General features: G+C 42.1%; 5 protein-coding genes across 5 annotated transcripts; 3 read left to right on the forward strand and 2 right to left on the reverse strand.

The window, feature by feature from the left end:
* Window positions 1-188: 188 nt before the first annotated feature.
* On the reverse strand, window positions 189-1,898 carry EAE98_003490 (uncharacterized protein; the record flags this gene model as incomplete). The annotated part of the gene is made up of 2 exons (XM_038951110.1): window positions 189-1,163; window positions 1,212-1,898. The coding sequence occupies 2 exons, from the start codon at window positions 1,896-1,898 to the stop codon at window positions 189-191; spliced, it is 1,662 nt and encodes a 553-aa protein (XP_038812574.1).
* A 333-nt stretch (window positions 1,899-2,231) lies between these two features.
* Window positions 2,232-4,901, forward strand: EAE98_003491 (uncharacterized protein; the record flags this gene model as incomplete). The annotated part of the gene is made up of 2 exons (XM_038951111.1): window positions 2,232-2,343; window positions 2,391-4,901. The coding sequence occupies 2 exons, from the start codon at window positions 2,232-2,234 to the stop codon at window positions 4,706-4,708; spliced, it is 2,430 nt and encodes an 809-aa protein (XP_038812575.1). The 3' UTR covers window positions 4,709-4,901.
* A 1,363-nt stretch (window positions 4,902-6,264) lies between these two features.
* EAE98_003492 (uncharacterized protein) lies at window positions 6,265-8,438 on the reverse strand (the record flags this gene model as incomplete). The annotated part of the gene is made up of 2 exons (XM_038951112.1): window positions 6,265-7,741; window positions 7,795-8,438. 2 exons carry the CDS (start codon window positions 8,436-8,438, stop codon window positions 6,265-6,267), a joined length of 2,121 nt encoding a protein of 706 aa, XP_038812576.1.
* A 3,567-nt stretch (window positions 8,439-12,005) lies between these two features.
* On the forward strand, window positions 12,006-12,902 carry EAE98_003493 (uncharacterized protein; the record flags this gene model as incomplete). The annotated part of the gene is made up of 4 exons (XM_038951113.1): window positions 12,006-12,216; window positions 12,286-12,456; window positions 12,530-12,616; window positions 12,688-12,902. 4 exons carry the CDS (start codon window positions 12,006-12,008, stop codon window positions 12,900-12,902), a joined length of 684 nt encoding a protein of 227 aa, XP_038812577.1.
* Window positions 12,903-15,326: 2,424 nt separating this feature from the next.
* On the forward strand, window positions 15,327-17,141 carry EAE98_003494 (uncharacterized protein; the record flags this gene model as incomplete). Its single annotated transcript, XM_038951114.1, has 1 exon — window positions 15,327-17,141. One exon carries the CDS (start codon window positions 15,327-15,329, stop codon window positions 17,139-17,141), a length of 1,815 nt encoding a protein of 604 aa, XP_038812578.1.
* Between the last annotated feature and the right edge of the window lie 3,384 nt (window positions 17,142-20,525).

Raw genomic sequence — 20,525 nt, forward strand, 5'->3', positions numbered from 1 at the left:
CTTGTAGTGGTCGCATAGATTCTCATTATTTAACAGCTAAACCACTCCACGCTCTACTACAAGTAGTACGCGACGCCTCGATAATACCTTCAAACGCCAGGCGCCACAAAGTTCTTTTCCCAATCCCTACACTATGCCTTAAAGCGCCTTGCATAGTGTGTGATATCAACAATAATGCACCAAATTATCTAAGCACTTTTCTTCGCGAAGCGACCGAGTGCTGGTCCAAGTTCCTCCTCGGTAGATTTTAGCCTATTCTTCTCCCTTTGCATCTGACTCTTTCTCAATTCTTCAATTCTGTCCCTCTGATCATCTATAATACCTCTGGAACTCTTCTTTCTCAGGTACTTTCTCAAACTACTGTTCTTACCTCTACCCCTGTTCTTAATTTTAGCCATTGGATCTTCTGGCTTCTTGTCTAGATCTTTCTCTGCCTTTCTTTGCTCATCAGATCTCAGGTCAAGATTACCAATATAATTGGGGTCCAATGAGATCATTTCTGGTTGGAGCTTGTTGAGCAACGACTTCACCTCAGCCTCTTGTCGTTGCTTAGTGGTCTCGAATGGATTAACCTCCAGAGCATCAAAGTTGGCTTCTCCAGCACCCGGAACCAATATCGACGAGAACCCGGAATCGTGTGAAGTTCCTAATACATCCTCAAATGGACACCAACGTACACGCTCAATTCGTTTACCCTCGCCACCCCATGCCATGTACGGACTTTGTATTTTCTCCTGTTCTAGAGAGTTTTTGGAGAAAAGACCCCGCCAAATTGAAACTTGGGTGCCCCATCCGACAGCTGTTAATCCTCGGTCAGAGATAGCAACTGAAGATGCTGGCTGTCGTGTAAAATAACTATTGACTTCTTTGAACATTCGAACATCCCAGACGGACATCTTCATGTCTTGTCCCGTAGAAACCATATATCTACCCTCTCTATCTACGGCCAATGATCGTACTGGACCACGATGTGCCAATAATCTGACTAGTGGCGTTGTAGAATTAGGTGACCATAAAGTGACTGTTCCGTTTTGATGACCCATATGAAGGATGGCATTTCGAGGGTTCTGAGTTAGAGAGGTAGGCGATCCCAATTTTGTGGGCATTTCCATAACCAATTGACCGGTTGAGATATCTTGATATTTTAAATGTCCGGCATTTCCCTAAAAAAGGTTAGATACACGCAGTTGAAAGGAGTGTCTTTTACATACCACAGTAGCCAAAAGGTAGTGGTAAGGAAGGAATTCCATATTCGTAACCTCAATGTGCTTTTTCAAACAGTGCAATTCAACTCCTGCTCCGTCATATATGTAAACGTATTTCTTTTGCGCAACTGCAAAAAGCTGGTTGTTGTGTAGCCATTTTGCATCTCTTACAGTTTCTCCAAGTTGTAATTCACATCCCAATTTTCCTTCCCTCCAGTCCATTGTCGCGACATGGCCTTTCCTACCAGCCAGTATAAGGTCCTTTCCATTTCTTGTATAGTCGCACACATATGGTCCTAATTGATCCAACTTAAGCTCGAATCCTTTCTTTGCAGTCTCGAGAGGTACACTCTGTTTAATCTCATCCTGTCGGACCTTGTATGTTCGTTCCAATTCGTTTTCTGGTTCTAAGAATCCATCCTCGTTCTCAAGTAAAATCTCGGCATCTTTTGCTCTAAGAATCGCAGTTTTGTTTCGTGCCTCAAGCTTCTTAAGATTTCCCCTAAGCTTTTTATCCTTAATTGAATGTATGGGAATCTTTCCTCCTCTTCCATATGCTCTATTGGCTTCCTTGCGACGGCGTAATTGCGACTGCGACTCTGATTCTGTGGTGGCCAGCTCTGTTCTAGCTCGTTTAATTGGTACCGCTCCATTCGAATGAGAATTATCTGTCAACTCCATTGTGTCTGCCATGTTTATATGACAAGTGATTCTTGGTCGAAGTAAAATTGACTGTTTTCGATTACCTATTCCAAGAGAGCGCAAATATTTGTGAACTACGAATGAGTTCCGTAGAAAATATTCTGAAGGCGGAACCAGCGGCCGCTGGCAAAAAAAGTAGTCTCAACGATAAGCGATAAAAAAGATAAGAACTTTAACTTATCGCACAAAAAAATCTCAAGCCCCACGTTACGATCCCAATTCTTATAAATTCCATTTGTTGAGTCAAAATTTGAAAAATTGGATTTTGAAATTTCCAATCTGGCTTCTATTCCTTTCAGATTTAAAGCCGGAGGCAACGGCAATATGGCTCCAGCACCTACCGGACAGCACTCCCATCGGAGTACAACGAAAACGACCCATAAAGCTTTCAAGTCAAGAAAGGCTTCTAAAGGTGCATTGAAGGAATTGTCAAAAGGTCAGCTCCGCTCCGTACATGGAATGGGTATATATTAATCTTCGTAGGCAAGATCCAAGATTTGAGTCACCGAAAATCTCCTCACCAACAACTTATGTCGAAATTTGATCGTCGTAATCAAGCCCGTCAAAAGCAGAATACAAAACATAAGGAACATCAGAGGGACTTGAATGTTTTCCAAGGACGTGATGGTGCACCAAGAATTGTAGCTCTCGTACCACTATGCGACGATGCAAATGCTGCAGCTGCAGTTCGAAGTTTGACTGGAAGTCTGGACGTTGAGATTGATGTGCCCGAAGAAGGAATTGTGCGTGCCGATATCGACAGATTCAAGCAGAAGGTTCAATATATTATCATCAAGAAAGAGTTGTTCAGCTGCATGAATGCCAGTAGAGTGGCGGACTTTGTAGTCTTTATTTTGTCGCCGGAACAAGAAGTTGATGAGTTGGGTGAACTTATCATCCGCAGTGTGGAAAGCCAAGGATTGTCGACTACTTTGACTGTTGTACAAGGACTTGACAAGATTGAGCCACCCAAACGAAGACCTGGAATTCTTTCATCGCTCAAATCATACGTTCAGCACTTCCACCCGGACCAAGAAAAAGTACACAACCTAGACTCAAGACAAGAATGCGCCAATTTGATGAGATCATTATGCACACTAGGCCCGAAAGGAATTCGATGGAGGGAAGAAAGAAGTTGGATGCTTGTTGATGAAGTTCAATGGCCAACAAACGAGCAGGAGAATGTCGTACTGACTGGTTTTGTCAGAGGCAAGGGATTGAAGGCGGATAGATTAATCTCAGTTGGAGACTGGGGCGATTTCCAGATTGAGAAGATCACAGCTGCGCCATTGGCTTCTAAAAAGAGGCGAACAGATGAAATGGCTACGGATGATTCTAACGATGAGATCATTCTTGAAACACCCGGTGAAGATCAGGATGATCTCGCGGAACTTGCGCCTGAAGGAATTATGATGGAGGACGATGAGGATGCCACCATGTCCGTTGCCCCAACAGAGAAACGTGGTGTACTTCTTGATGATCACCACTACTTCTCTGACGATGAGACGCATTTGCCTGCTGCTCCAAAACGACTTCCTAAAGGTACATCCAACTATCAATCAGCATGGTTTCTCGGAGACCATTTCTCCGATTCAGGTTCCGATATGGAAGATTTTGATGACGAAGAAATGACAATGGACACACCTGCTCTTCCTCAAGATGGAGCTGAAGGTCTTGCACCAAGAGAGCCTACAGAAGCTGCTCCATCAGAATATCCACAATCAGAGATGTTTTTGGATCCCAATCCAGATGATGAAGCGGAGGCAGAGCAACTAGCTGCTTTCAGAAGACGTAAAACCGACGAGGCAGAAGAAGACCGGGAATTCCCAGATGAGATTGAGCTTCACCCAAATGTTTTAGCACGTGAGCGTCTTGCAAAATTCCGTGGTCTAAAGAGTCTGCGCACCAGTCCTTGGGAGGAAGCTGAAGACAGGGCATATGAACCAGAAGATTGGAGACGCCTACTCCAAGTACCCGACTACAAATCATCTCGTAGCCAAGTCACTCGTGAGGCATTAGTCGGTGGAGTGGCTGCAGGAACTAGAGTTCATATCCACCTTCGTAACGTACCTAGTTCGTTGCAATCAACATATAATGCTTCTCAACCTCTGAGTGCATTCTCTCTTCTCCGCCACGAACACAAGAAGGCTGTCTTGAACATCAATTTCACCCTCAGCTCTGATTATCCTTCTCCTGTCAAATCAAAGAGCGAGATGATTGTGCAATGCGGACCTCGCCGCTTCGTTGTCAACCCACTTTTCTCTCAAGGTGGCAACACCCCCAATGACGTTCACAAATTCGATCGTTTCCTCCACCCCGGTCAATCAACCGTCGCCTCCTTCATTGGACCTCTATCGTGGGGTTCTATTCCAACTTTGTTCTTCCAAAAACCTTCCGAATCCGCGCCATCTTCCGCGCCTCTCCTTTTGATCGGTACTGGTACATCACTACCACCATCTACTTCTCGAATTATTGCCAAGCGTATCATTTTGACCGGTCACCCTTACAAAATTCACAAGAGACTCGTTACTATCCGTTACATGTTCTTCAATCGCGAAGATGTGGAATGGTTCAAGGCACTCCAATTATGGACTAAGAGAGGAAGAAGTGGTTTCATCAAGGAGAGCTTGGGTACCCATGGATACTTCAAGGCGACATTTGATGGTAAGATTAATCCTCAAGATGCCGTGGGAGTTAGTCTGTACAAGAGAATGTGGCCAAGAAATGCGAGGTCTTGGGATCCAGTTTCTGATGGACTTTTGGAAGATTCGGCAGGAGACAAGGATGTCGCCATGGAATAGATTTTTTTCTTTGCTATGGGAAAATAGGCGGAGTTAAGAGTACAGGTTAAATGGGTATTTGGACAAATGAAATTATGAATCCTGGGCGGGAAGATGAATGGATTGAAATATCCTTGTTTATAGTGATATCTTTACGATCTTCGCTGTAAGTATGTTATAAAGATACAATAACAAATGAACGAAATTTAAGCACTATATATAGGCGTCAATGGCTAGAAAATTTAAAGTGATGATATGTCAAACTTGCAGCCATGCGATTCAGTATAAAAACGTCGTAGCAAGCCCCAAAGAAGCTATCTGACAAGACTGCGAAGCTCGCTATCATCAACCATATACTGTGATATGAAGACCCAGATGGCCATCCATTCAGTAATTATTTATATGTTTCCTAAATCAGACATTATTCAAATGGCTCAATAAACTAGCCAGCAAACTCACCATCAGGTATGTCACATTTCTGAACCTCCTTTTGGTCGATAACGTCAAAGGCTAGATAGACATGAGGAGCAACTCTTGAACTCCCTCCGCTCTAGTTAGGTAGTGAATAGCCATCTATGAAGATATGGGAAACCCAGCCACGTTGATTATTTTCCTCTACTCGCAGGTGTAGTAATTGTAATTTTTGAATATTGTCAGCTTTCCACATAATTGCCGAGTTGACTGAAGAAGCGAGCTGACGAAGGGAGGCTGGTAATTATTATCCGATCCATTTACTCCTTGAACAACCGACAGCCTACAGTCTTAGATATTATGACATGGGCATGTTGTACAGAAGGGAGCTTTTTGGTATTGATGATTCTTTTCTCAGGTTCAATTTACTACTAGGCGATCACCATAAAGATTGCAAAACACAAGAGACTGTAGGGGTAATCATCAGAAGGGTAATTCAATTGATGTATCGTAAGTGGACATGACAACATATCCATTCCTCGTTCAATCCGGGAACATGTTCATCCACTCACAATAATTCTTGCTATGTAATACTACTACCACTACTTCATAACTTGACAACTCCCGCTCCTACTATTGCTATCGCAACCTATCCATGACTCCACCCGCTCGCTAACAGCAAACATAAGTTTCGATCCAATGCAGAAGGCCATCCCACAACCGTACGTCCACCCGAAAGAGATATCCATTCGTTCGTTGTTCCAATCGAAACATCAGGGGCCATTATCATTGAGAAAATACACCGTACCAAGACGAGAAAATTGAATCAGAGACCGAATGATCGAAAAGATTGAAATGCAAGAGGGTAGACCCGAAAAGCATAGCAGAAGCTCTAACTTGCAACCAAAAAAAACCATGCCAACCAGATCAAAAGAATTGAATTGCCATCCCTAATACAAAAACATGATATGAGAAGTCAAGCCGTTGCTTTTGAAGAATGAACAATGATATATCTTTTTTTTTTCGCATTCATAACCACAAGAGACGATAAAAAGCAAACGCTTCAGAAAATACGCATAAAATAGCTGAAGGCATTAAGAGAGACTAAAAAGGTGTGACTTGCAAATCGTGAAAGCAGGCTTTGACGGGAGTAGTTATAGCAGTCATTATTGTGTGTAATACACCACACCTTGTTGCTGCGGATAGTAGAAACCATCCGGACTTGGTGTCATCATACCACCCATTCCTACTACACCTCCTACTTGTTGCATAGGATATTGTTGAGGTTGTTGATAGCCGGCTGGAAAACTTGGAACAGCCGGAATTTGCGCAGCATCATAATAATACACCATTCCATTGACTTCTTGAGCAACCAAATTTTGAGGTGCTTGTGAAGTCGAAGCTTCAGCGGATTGAGGTGCAGGTGGATTATATGTTTGTTGTGGCTGCTGTTGTGCGGGTACAAAAGGAGTCGTACCAACTGTTGAGGCCATGGGTGCATTAAAGGTTTGAGGGTAGTAATATCCTTGTGGGGGCTGCAAAACGGGGTAAGTTTGTGGGTAGTAGTTGGAGGCTGGTTGTTGATAAGGGTTGGGTTGGAAAGCTGGTGCGTGGATAGCTCTTTCTGGAATTTGTGATAATGGTGTACCAGTTGAAGCTTGACTTGGATAGGATGGTTGACGGGAATGTTGAACGTTATCATGCGAATAACTGTTTCCATTGATTTGAATGGGAACTTGTTGATGAAATGGCTGTTGGCTTTGCTGGGGAGGATTGAATGACATGGATGCGGGTGATTCAATGTCGGCCACAGAGACGGTCTTCTGAGGTCGAGGTTGATGCATTGGAATTGTATTTGGACGATTTTCCCGAAGGGTTGGCTTCTGGGGGAGAGGATAGGTTTGAGGTTGTGGAACATTGTCGAGAGAAGAGACTTGTGAAGATCCATTAGCTACTCCAGACTCAGGTGCCTGAAATTGTTGAGGTTGTGCAGCTTGGCTTGATGGCGGTAATTTTACCACAGGCCTTGATGAATCCATCGAGATTTGTGGCCTAGACATTGTTGATCCACTGGGTGAAACAAGGTTTTCTCGATTGACCTCTCGTGCAAGGGACGAACGACGACTCATGGCAACGCTTGGAGTGTGAGTACTTCCGTAAACGCTACCACCAAAAACGCTTGTACGTCTCGAATAACCACCGACGGATCCAAGACCAGCTCTGCCTCTGCCACGTCCACCAAACCCTTGTTGATTAGGTCGCATAGCTCTTGGGATGAATATGAATGACCTATCGACAGCAGGGAATATGTAACGTGGTGGATGGTCAGGTAAGGACATTCGAACAGGTTTATCTCGACGAAGTGGTGGTCGATGATCAGGTAGACGCGTATATTGCTTCACTGGAATTCCAGGAAATAATACAGGGTTTTCCATATCTCCAAAGAACACACGGATTTGTACATTTCCAATATGCTTCGTAGTGGAAAGTGATCGATTGAGAGGTGCGGATTTTGGAGCTGGAGCTGATCTTTGGGATCCATTCAAAGCTCCATTTGTAGATATTGGTACGGGTTCAGTTATTACTTCGTGCATGTCGTGTGCCCATTGAACATCGGTGGGTTCTAGAGGTTGTGAAATGTGACTATATAACGTTAGCAAAATTGCAAAAGCACGAAAGAGATGATGATGATATACTTGATAGGTGCATATGGCCCTCCAATACCGGGCCGACCCCGACCACCTCTGCCCCTGCCAAATGGCCTAAAACCATTCGCCGCAGGACCAGCATGACGATGGTCATGCATAAAGAATGCTCCTCTATTTGGCACAAACGCTGGATCCGCATCTCTCTTTTTCTTGTATTCTTCATGTTCTCTCCTCCGTCTTTCATGAGGCTGTTCTTGTTGTCGATCCATTTGAGCAGTAGATGTGACGATAACCGGTGAAGGGGTGTCTTTGGTCTCGTCTTCTCGAAAGTCTTCAAATTGTACTGTTTGTACCGGTTCAGAGCTTTTGGGTCCGTTAACCATCATTTCCATATCATTGGCACCATTTATGAACTTTGAAGCTTCAGTAGTACCATTGCTAGCTTTTGTTTGTCCGCCATTCAGCTTAGATCCATTCCCGTTCATCTTGTTCGACTCGGACGTCTCATTATTTGCAATGCCGCCATCGATAGGTTCGTCGCCCTCGTGAATATCTTCATCCTCACTAATTATCGAGCCTTCTGACAAAGAGTCATCATCAAGTTCAGCAATATCTTGAGCTCCTTCATCATCGCCTTCGTCCTCAACCCGCCTTCGTCTTGCAACCAAATCTCTGCGTTGGCGGGAACCCATTTCGAAGAGCTATTAAACGTATCGGCTGAGGTTTGACGGGTTGATGGGCGATCTTAGGAAAGTAGTCAAGGGAAAGAATTCGTGACAGATCATGCAGTGGCGTCCAAACGGGGTATGATGCAGCGCCCGCGCTCAATGGAAAGTTATGTGCGATAGCGACGGGGATCTACTTCTATGTTCTGATGTAGAGGGAATTGTAAAAAGGCGAAACCTGCACACCGGGATTGTATGTGTTGAGATTAGAAGAAGGTATGATGTGGTTGATAGCTCTTTACTTGTGTAGGATTAAGCATTAAAGTTTATCAGAGGCTGAAATCCAAGATAGGTTAAGGTTACCTTGCGCTTTTCGATTTCTTCGGTGGAAGATTCGATTGAAGACCGATAATCCATGACATTAGTAAGCACACTCGACCACAATGGTGAACGGTGAACCACATCAGAACCACATCACTCACCCACCACCAAAGAAAACCTGGGGCAACGAAATGATTGATCAATCATTGATGGATGAATGGATCATTTTCAAACGATCACCACCAACCATATCTATCTTGTCTGAATTTTACTATTTATATAATCTCGTTATCATCCCCAGGAGCAAAGTTATATCCTCAACCCGATCACAGACCTGCATCACCTCCTTGTATATGAATCGCGATTCATACTCAAATCTCCTCCAATAGCATGGCACCGTACACGTCCAGCATGAAGACGGGCATTTGAACCAACACATTCATGCCTACTAGGTACTCTAGAACATTCTGGGCAAGGCCAACAACGAGACGTTGTTGTCAACATGAACACGCCTACTGCGCAAATTCGCAGTTCACCGTCGAACTTCCAAAGTATGCATGAAATAACATGGAGGAGGATTGGTATGTTGGAAGAAAGTGTTGAGATCTGATAGACCTAGGTATGTATCGTGTCATGTTTCCTTCTGTGAAAAAGGCCACAATTCCAGCTGGTTGTGCATGGAAAGTCGCACGTGTTCGTTATTCGTCATATTTCAACAGTTTCTGCTATACTTTTGCGGTTTTCATCAAGCTCAGCAAGCTTTCTCCTGCATCCTGATTCATCCCATTTCCATTGTTGAAAGGAATTTCCCCATTGGGTATTTCAAAGTCACGTGTTGTACGATTGAAAATGGAACTACCTAGTTAGCTCCCGAACCGAAAACGGTAGTGCCGGTTAAGGTTCCATTCTTCCTTCCAAGGTTATAGTAATCATCGTCATCGTTCTACTTAGTCATGTCTTGTGCGTATCTACTAGGTAGTTGGCTTAGGTGCTTTTTGAGTTGTGAATCCATTTACTAGATGAACTCAACTATACATTCTGTGTACACTTCGTATAAATCATTTTTATATTCATCTACTAGCGATATAGTCATGTCCAGTACCCAATATACTCTTCTGCGCGACACTTTATCCGCTTCATCGTTGTCCGGACCAGTCTAGCAGATGAATCAAATAACAGTTGGATAATTGGCAAATTTATATCGACTATTTAAACATCTAATTTGCGGCGGTGAAATATATGTAGACATTGCAGTCCGAATTAGCATTTATTTTCTTCCTGTGTTCTGTCTGGATTTACTTTAATCTGTTTCATTCCAGCTAAGATTTCATAATCATAAGCCCATATCCAACGTCTTCTTTAACGCTTTCAATGATAATTTCCACTTCTCCGGCGATCTGACCTTTGATCTCAACTTACCTCTCCGCCGCTCTTACCAAAACTACATTTGATATCACCCTTCACTGCACATCATCTGCCATGAATTCTTAACTGGAAATTGACTTCAAGATATCATGAGACCCTTCGTTTTGAAGCTTCCAAGTCAATATAGTTTCAAGAGGATGTTCTTCGCTAACCTTTCATCTTTGCGTTATGCACCCCTCGATATGGAACTTAGATTTGGGCCGTCATTCTTAATAGCCTGGATTGACATATCTCGTAGCATTTTTGAATGTGTGAATCTTGATTGGATAACAAAATAAAAAGACACTCTTTAAAAAGAAAAAAAAAGATCGCAGTTCACCCTGCACTGAATCTCTGAATTGTTATGTAAGATACTATTTCGATTTTTATCTATTACTAGATGATGTAAAGACTCTGCCTAGGCATCATTATCTCGAACCCGTCAGAGACTGTACTTGGAGGAATGTACACGTGTTTGTATTATGTTCAAAAGGCATCACGGATTTGTAGGCCATTGGGTAATCAGATGTTTATGATAGGAAAATATTCTCGCTACTAAATTTGATACTTCTGCCATTCTTGTTAACTCGAATCTAGGAATTCAACGCTAGCTTTGGAGCCAATCTCAGGATGTCCAACCCAGAACCAGAGTGCTTAAATGGTTCAATTCCAGCATACAATGATAGGTAAGTCGTCAGGGGGTTTGCAGCTTTATGAGTCAAGGACCGATAATCGACATTCGACCTTCCCGACCTAAGCCTCTGTGCATCACGAGAGTGATTGCGATGTGTGATAGAAAGAGCAAAAATAAATCAGCGATCCTCTTTTCAGGTCATGGAAAGAGTATTGTGCATCACTTAGTGATTCTATAGTCTGCATCAAAGCAACTTGAAAACAGTATCGACGCCAACAGGAATCCTCATGCTGCTGTGGGCAAATACCAAGAAAGATAGAAAATAATTTCATTTTCGAGCATTGGTTATCTTCAATCGACAGTCAACTGATATCATTGATACACTTACGAAACTTGAATAATCGCTATCGCATTCATTTTTCTATCCTCTTCGGCCTGTTTGACTTACTTGTAGCGAATGAGAACGATAGGAAGACAGATTTATCTCTGGATCTCTAGATCTGTTTGAAAAATTCGAAGCTGGTGAGGTAATCATTAGATATTTCTCTTGTCTCACTCTCTGATTTGTTATAGGCCGAATAAAATGAGAAAGAATTTCTAAGATACAACCTCTGTGCCAACTGCTCCTTTCTTATGATATGTGCTAATTTTCAGTCTCTTTTTGTTGTATGGGCATATACCAATACTTCAAACGCTCCGAATTCTCTTCGTTTAAATTCCAGACATGTCAAACTCCCATGCATATTTCTCGTCTTAGGATCGGGTCACTTCTCTCATCTCAGGCATCAGACACAAAAAACGACAACTTGCAATTTCTGGCTCATCGGTACTTGGTCTTCATGCAAATATTTTCACCTTCGATAATTATTAGGTAGCTAACAGACCCTAATCATGAAAGTGAATAAAGTACACAAGGAAGGTAAACGAAAGAAATATCACTAGCGTGCTCTTCAACTTTCCCGCGACGGTACCATTGCAACCTCATTTACCTTGGAATCTTTTGAACCTCCTAGAATTGGTCAATTATTGCAACTCTTCTTCGACAAGTACCTTTCAAATCTTGATAGATCGACGTCTTGCATTTTACTCCAAGAGAATTCGTTTAAACTTTGAATAAGAGTCGAGGTCTTTCAACTTCCTTATTTCAAAATTTCCTTTCTGTCTAGAAAGCCTCCGCAATTTGTTAAAGATTTCTTATCATTTCTATAAGAAAATTCGTTTGGCACGCCGTCGATATGCATTCCTCCGACCCTTGCGCTCGCACCGAATTGCCAGGACTGGGAAATCCAGAGAATCCATTATCCCCTGTTTCCAAGCAGGAAAGACTAGACTCACCAACTTCCTTGGATAAGGAATATTATACAACTAATATGCCAGGGGAATGTGCAGAAACTGGAAGTGAACTTCTTACTCCGAATAACCGTTCGCATTCTAGCAAGCGCAAAGGTATGCATGCTTAACCGTACTTACAATTTTGTATTCACATTTATTTTAGTACTAACATCTATCTTCAAGGTAAAAGACATGCTGAAATGAAAATCCCAAGAGTACGAAAAAGAAATACTCTAAAGTCTTACGTTACAGAGGCCTTGGCCTCGGACTCCGAGATAGGAGACCTAGATTCAATTCTGGAAGGTGCACCTCGCAGCAAGATGCAATACCAAGACCAACAAACAAGATCCAGAGGTATATCCAACCACATCTTTAGTCAATATATAATGTATACGAGTTCAAGGATATACTGACATTTCTTTCCTAGGTGAAAACGTATTAAATGTAGCCACAACAGCTCCTCCGTCGGAGAACATCATTATGAGCTTAGATATGTCTACTGGTTCCTCCAAAGGTAAGATCTTACATTGCTCTCAGGCTTCGCAATACGAGACCGGGACTAGATTGACGCTAACCAATTTACAGAGCCACAAATCACTTTGACAATACCAGCTGCGTTCAAAAAATATAATATTACTATCATTCACGGTAACACCACTTCAAACTATACAGTCAATGGTGAAGCCACTGCTTCCACACCTCGACACGCACCAGAGCAAATTTCGTTTAATGCTTTCAAGAATCTTCCTGTAAATCCAACAGCAAGCGAACAGTTCTTGAAGTGGGGATCGATGGGTTGACTGTCAAGCGTCTGCGAACATACAATGCGCAAAGTAGTCAGTCATCCTTTGTCAAAGGATTTAAAGTAGGGTTGTGGTCGATATGATGCCAAATTTTATACGGAATGAAATGCGCGTGGGCTCTCGAACATAAATTTTGTACCAAGCTAACACGAGTTCTAGACAATCACCAGCGGATGGGGGTCACCTTGATTATAAATCGGCTCAATACATCCTTCGAATCTGAACGTTCAACATCACTCTTTCAATTCCAAGCTTTTCACCTTTTCTTTTTGGTCTTCAGAATCAACATCTCCATATACCTAGGTACTACAAGTTTTCCTCCTCTGTGGTCGATTCAAGTATATGCGTGATCATATATGATTAAGCACCACCAAGGATATATCTCTAGTTCTACGCATCTTACTTTCTTTTGAACAAAAGCATTTTTGAAAAAACAGAAATCGAGTAAGACCTTTGTGACACTTTTTCTCAGGGGAGGTATTGCGTGGAAGAAGAATATTGAGTAGAACTCAGATGGAGAAAGTTAGGTTAAACTTGATAAAACCCCTTTCCTCAATCTGATGTATCTGGTGCTTTTGGTTTCTTCTTGAACGTAAACATGATAATAGTGGTACATCCTGAATGCCCCATCACCGTTATGACTTACGCATGTTATATACCTCATATAAGATCATGTGTAAGACTTACGATACGGCTCATCGGCTCAACGGAGTCCGGCTCTCCACCACTACCAGGTATTCATGCAAACCTCCCCTGTCTCATCGAGTACAAAACCTACCCCAACCCACGTGTATGCCCCCTTTACCTCTTTCCACTCAAATTTCTTACATCATACTGGAGTCGTAGCACTATAAACCAAACAATTAGGCGTAGGATTACCAGGGCTTCTTATAATCCTAGAGTCAGCTTCCAAAAAGGATTCGAGGACTAACCGCATTTGCTTTTCGTTTAATTGTGCATTTAAGGTTATTCAGAGGTTTTGATTGGTTTTGGGTGTACGAATGGAGACTTGAGGAAATGAAATATTGATTTTGGTATTTTTGGATGGCTTTTTAATATCAAAAGAACAGTGTACGGTGAGAAGCTGGGAGATTTCCCATGGCTGGACTCTTCCCATGGAAATTTTAAGGGTCCCGAGGTCGGGTACCTAGGCTAGCCCGTATTCGGAGATTGAGATGTGGCGTTGTGGCTCACAAACTATGGCATCCATCCATCCATTGAACTAACCTTGTGGAAACACATCACGTGCTTTGGAGTACCCCACATTGCTATCCGCATCTCAGCTGAACACAGCACAGCCTCTTATTTTTCTTCAACTCAATTGAATCAAGCAATCCACCACATCATCCATATTCGTCCGACATCGATGGCATGGTACATTGATTTGAGGTTCCTGAAATATCCAATTAATCTATTTCATATTGTTTCTTTTCAATGACGGATCTGCATGTTCCCCTTTATCACTTGCATGAAAGCGCTGTTTGGAAAATAGTTCTTGGCTGTTCATTTATTCGATGAACTTCTCCTTATCACCAACCTACGCCTCTCCGAACTTTTCTATTCAAAACAAAAATCCCATCATAAACGAAATTGGATGAAATGTAAGCGCGTCTATCTACCAATAGGAAAAATCGAAGCGAGCGATTTGTTTCATTAACATCGGATATCGGTCAAAGGTAGGCTTGGAACTTCGGATACAGTAGCATTTCATATACATGAAACGGGAAAAGGCTAACGTTTTTCGGGTATCCGCAGCAATCCGTAAAGCGTATTGCATACACCGATTGGCTTCTCTCCAAAACAGATCGCATAAACGACAAGCATCAATCTATCCGATCTTTGAACAAATCTGCGGGGTTAACTAGAGTTCATTTCCAAAATTGATTAAGGATCTTGTTCGGTGGAGTCAAATTGACAATGTTACTCCATAATTCAATACTAGTGGACTCAAATAAAGTTAACCGACTCCTTTGGAAACATGAATATCGAGCCTTGTCATCTCCGTTGACACTCTATCCACTTCGTCAACCATTACGATTAGTTCGCTTATGATTTTTTGCTTGTCCAGATCAAAAGTGGTCATTCCTTTCATCCCTTTTGGTAGATTTCTTCTATAGTGTTTCTACCTTGATTGAACGTTCGGCGGTTGGCTAAGTGGCCAAAATGAGCTAGAAACTATGCCGCTCAATCTAATTCCCTGATCAATTTATCAGAAGTTTATTTCGAATAAGGTAGAATAGATCCACTTCTATTCGACTCCTATACTTACTTTACAAGAATGAAGAAGTGTATATAAGGTGGTGAAGTACCTCGATGTATTAATTTTTCCATCATCACAGTCTTTGTACTTTTCTACATTCTTTTATCCTTGTCGCTCTTTCGCAACTCACATTCCTTATTTTCACTTTACATTTCTTCAAGATGTATTCCGCAGCTGTGCTCGCAACTTTCTCCTTCCTTCTCGGCGCCGGCGCTCAACAAGTTGGAACTTCAACCGCCGAAACTCACCCCGCCTTGACAATTCAAAAATGTGCCGCTGGTGGAACATGTACCGATGAAGCCGATAGTATCGTTCTCGATGCCAACTGGAGATGGCTCCACTCCACCTCCGGATCTACCAACTGTTATACTGGTAACACCTGGGATGCCACTCTTTGCCCAGATGCCGCTACCTGTACCGCCAACTGTGCTCTTGATGGTGCAGATTACGAGGGAACTTATGGTATCACTACAAGTGGTGACTCCTTGAAGCTTAGCTTCGTCACAGGAAGCAACGTTGGTTCTCGTACCTACCTCATGGACTCTGAGACTACCTACAAAGAATTTGCTCTTTTGGGTAATGAGTTCACCTTCACCGTCGATGTTTCCAAGCTTCCTTGCGGTCTTAACGGTGCTCTTTACTTCGTTCCTATGGACGCTGACGGAGGAATGTCCAAATACTCCACCAACAAAGCAGGTGCCAAGTACGGTACCGGTTATTGCGATGCTCAATGTCCTCAAGATATGAAATTCGTCAACGGTACTGCCAACGTTGAGGGATGGGTCCCAGATAGCAACAGTGCTAACTCTGGAACTGGTAATATCGGATCATGCTGCTCAGAGTTCGATGTCTGGGAAGCCAACTCCATGGCCCAAGCTCTTACCCCTCACGTCTGTACTGTCGATTCTCAAACCGCTTGCACTGGAGATGACTGTGTCTCAAATACTGGTGTATGTGATGCAGATGGATGTGATTTCAACCCATACAGAATGGGTAACACCACCTTCTATGGAAGTGGAATGACCATTGACACCACCAAGCCTTTCTCCGTTGTCACTCAATTTATCACTGATGATGGAACTGAGACTGGTACTCTTACTGAGATCAAGCGCTTCTACGTTCAAGGTGATGTCGTCTATGAACAACCAAGCTCTGACATCTCTGGTGTTTCCGGTAACTCTATCACTGATGACTTCTGCGCTGCTCAAAAGACTGCTTTCGGTGACACCGATTACTTCACCAAGAATGGTGGTATGGCTGCTATGGGTAAGAAGATGGCTGATGGTATGGTTCTTGTTCTCTCCATCTGGGATGATTACAATGTAAACATGCTCTGGCTCGACTCTGACTACCCAACCGACAAGGATGCTTCTACTCCAGGTGTTTCTCGTGGATCTTGCGCCACTTCATCTGGAGTTCCTGCTACCGTTGAGGCCGCTTCCGGATCTGCCTATGTCACTTTCTCTAGCATCAAGTACGGACCAATCGGATCTACCTTCAAGGCCCCAGCCCATAGCTCCTCTCCAGTTGCTGCCTCAAGCTCCGCTTCCGTTGCCCCAGCCTCATCTGCTGCACCAGTCGTCGTCGCTTCCTCTGCCGTCGCTGCCGTTGTTTCCACTTCAGCACAAGCCGCTACCTCCGCTGCCGTTGCCTCGTCCGTCGCACCAGTTGTTTCCTCTGCCGCTGTCGTTGCCTCTTCATCCGCTGCCGCTGCCCCAGTTGCCGCTTCCTCCACCAAGTCCAAGTGCAGCAAGGTTAGCAGCACTCTTAAGACTTCCGTCGCTGCCCCAGCTACTACCGCTACTTCCGCTGTCGTTGCTACTAGCGCCGCTAGCTCTGCCGCCGCTGTCTCTTCAGCTGCTTCATCCACTGGTTCCGTCCCATTATATGGCAATTGCACTGGTGGAAAAACTTGCTCTGAGGGTACATGTGTCGTTCAAAATGACTACTACTCTCAATGTGTTGCTTCTTCTTAAGAAGTCAATACTTCGAGTATAGATGGTTGTAGATGGTGTCCAATTTTTGGGCAATAGTCTGGAAGATGAGTTTTAAGTTCAAATTTTGTATATATTAGCAATTGGCGTGGTATATAGTTTGTTGGTTGGTTGAAGATCCACGTTTAGAGATTAGGAAAACTAGAAATATAAGATCTGTGGTTTTATAAAAATTTGAGACTTTTGACTTACCTAGTGATTTTGTGACAAGATGATGTTATGGGACTTGTCTTGTTTCTCTCTTCACATCAATACTTGGAGGATTCGAAACTTTAGCTGATTTGACTTCGTCTAGTTTAAGGCCTCTGATGACTATTAAAATACCTCAACATTCAGGAAAGAGAACATGGTCTTAAAAACCACACTGACTCACAATCTTCCTTCTTCCTTTACTCAATCAAATATCATCTGATATTCCTCTAAAGCGATCTTTCTATTTGTTGCATTTTTTCCCTTTCCATATTTCTCTCTATCTCGAATGCGATGTGTCTTATCTTTTCCTTGCTTTCTTTCTTCTATGTTTTTCGTGTCGATAGGAAGGAGAACGTGAGGGGTTGTCTATGTCTTCCTTTGTTTTTTGGCGATTGGTGGATAGGTGGATAGGTAGATGGAGGAACTTGAATCTGGATGTTGATGTTGATGGGTGTTTGGGTTTGAATGGGAGTTTGAGTTTAGATAAAGGTTGGAGATTGATATGAAAGTTTGGATTTGGATGGCGGTTTGTATCTGAATGAAAGTTTGAAGATGGTTATATATTATTTGGAATCGATGGATGAGTAAATATATTCATGTGAAGAGAGAGACATGAGGGGAATGGGGAGGGTGCGAGTTGGTATATCGATAATCCAAAAGTTTATGGTTTGAAGTCTAGAACATGAAATCCGAAAGATGGAAAGAGGAGAAGGAGAGAGAGAGAGATTGAATGCTTGGGATGAGGAGGATTATGGATGGTTTGAGATGTGGATGATTCGAAAATTTTGGAAGATTGAAAAAATCAGAAGGATAATAAATCTGAAGGATTGAAATAAATAGAATGATTAGAATGATGTGAATCTCTCAAATCTTTCAGAAGATTCAAAAGTATTGAAAGTACTCTGCTTTTTTCTTTTCGTGAAACAGGATTCTGTGAAGCGTAAGTGCGTCTGATCATTACCTCTTTCCATATTTTTGATAGATAATACCCGGAGTTTCGGTTGTCCTTCTTAGAGCCAATAATCCATCGTTCTACAGCTTCTAGGCGTAATGCGGCGCCTGGATGGTTATTTGTTAAGGTGAATGGATTGAAATTGCCTCTGTCCATCAAACCCCATTCTGTCAAGTTTTAACGGCTTCATATGTTCTCATCTGCTTGAATAAACTTCAATGAACTTCAGGTAACCTCCAAAATCCTCAATAGGCATTGGGGGCCAAGGAAATTACTGCGTTGAGCCTCTCATGATCACATATTACTTCCAACCACCAACACCTACGGCTCACACTGAGAGCCTCTCAGTGTCGCCGCCACGCTGGAAGCCTTGTTAGACAATCCAGACTATCAACCGCGCAATTATGAGAATGATTGTAAGTACTTTAGCTTCAATTCAGATCCAGATCAACCTCGTTTTTCGACAAACAAGCCATCGTTCTTCCTCCAGAGTTGGCAGATAACTGGTACTAGATAGCTACCTAGAATATTGGAGAATCCAAAGGTCAAAAATGTCTCACCGCAGATACTACTAGCCTTGTCAAAATAATCACTATCTGCGCAGTACGATAGATGATAATCCATACCAAGTACTCGAAGAACCACTAAAGTCAGCATCTCCGAAGCCCAAAATGCTTATCGTCTTACCTGAACTGATCGAGTAGTGACAACAGAGATCAAAAACTTCAGTTCTGACTTTTAAATATATATTTATTATAATAACAAATATAAATCAAGATTTAGAATTTATAAAAAGATTATTAGAAAGTTTATACATTATTATTCGATATCTAATAGCAAAGAGAAAAATTCGAAAATTATAATAATTATTATTTTAATTATATTAAAAAATTGCTATAAACTTTTGATATTGGAAAATTTCAAATTTATTAAAAAAAGCTTCATTGTAAAATAAGTAAAGGATTACTTTGCAACCAATAACTGTAGTGAGAATTTAATTTAACAAATTTCCTTAAGTATGTTATTATTAATAAAGTTATATACTGAAAAAATGCGGACAAAATAGCTTATACTTTAGTAACCTAGCTTGAATCAAGCTTTTAGATACTAGCAACTACTACTGTATTATCTAATTGTATAGAATTAGCCATCTTCTCTTCAGCGTCCAAATCTGCTTTGCGCGTGCCTTAACTGACAAGCTTCTCCAACTTCATCTTGTCATTGAAAATATTTTGACATTACTTTTATGGTCAAATACTTTCGGAAGGTTGTTTTTAAACCGGAAGGATTCTTTAGACTTCGAGTGATTTCTCACCATGCCTAGTTAAGAGCGGTCGAAGGAGTAGATTTGCGGGGTGGATTGAAAGGTGGAGGTGGTTGATTGAAGACTGAGGCGATGTTCGCAATGTCTGCCACCAGATTAGAAATTGGAGATAGTGAAGCGACCTAGGGTGTCTAATAGTCCAGAATAAGACTGAGTAGACAAAACGTAAGTCATTCCATCCCGACTTATCGACACGCACGCTTGAATATATTTTAGATCACCACAGTTTTCGCAATGGCTTGCTAAACATTCTTAAGGGATGATCTTTTCCATCTTGAGGTGTTCAATGTTCTTGGGTAGATGGTGGGGTTATAATGTGAGAATTTGGAAGGAAGACTAAGGGTCAAATAATGGTAAACAGAATTCTACAAAGTTCCAAAGGGGAATTCAGTGGATTAATATGGAATACGCTAGAGTGATTTCACGTATCACGTGACTTTCCTGCATCGTTCTTTCCCACATACAGCTCCTTGAAAATCGGCAAGAATTGAGGTGATTCGATATGGCATCTTTGTCTGAAAGACTGAGGTATGAGGCAATACGAGATAGATTTTCATAAGTGTGCTTTTCTATAAATGTACCTATGAGTTTGTTGACTTTTATTATAGTGTAGAATATATAGATACTATAAGGAAGCTACGTTGCATCTATATATTCAATACAGGCAATGTCTCCTACCTTGAACACTACAGCTTTCATAGCTAGAATAAGACAGCTTTTACAGCCCTATAGTATATGCCGATTGTTTGAAAGATTTGAAAGGTTTGAAAGGTTTGAAAGGTTTGAAAGGTTTGAAAGGTTTGAAAGGTTTGAAAGGTTTGAAAGGTTTGAAAGGTTTGAAAGGTTTGAAAGGTTTGAAACATTCAGAAGATTCAGGTCTTGTCACAAAGCAAATGCA

Source organism: Botrytis deweyae, assembly GCF_014898535.1.
Source record: "Botrytis deweyae strain B1 chromosome Unknown BDEW_006, whole genome shotgun sequence".
NCBI lineage: Eukaryota > Fungi > Ascomycota > Leotiomycetes > Helotiales > Sclerotiniaceae > Botrytis > Botrytis deweyae.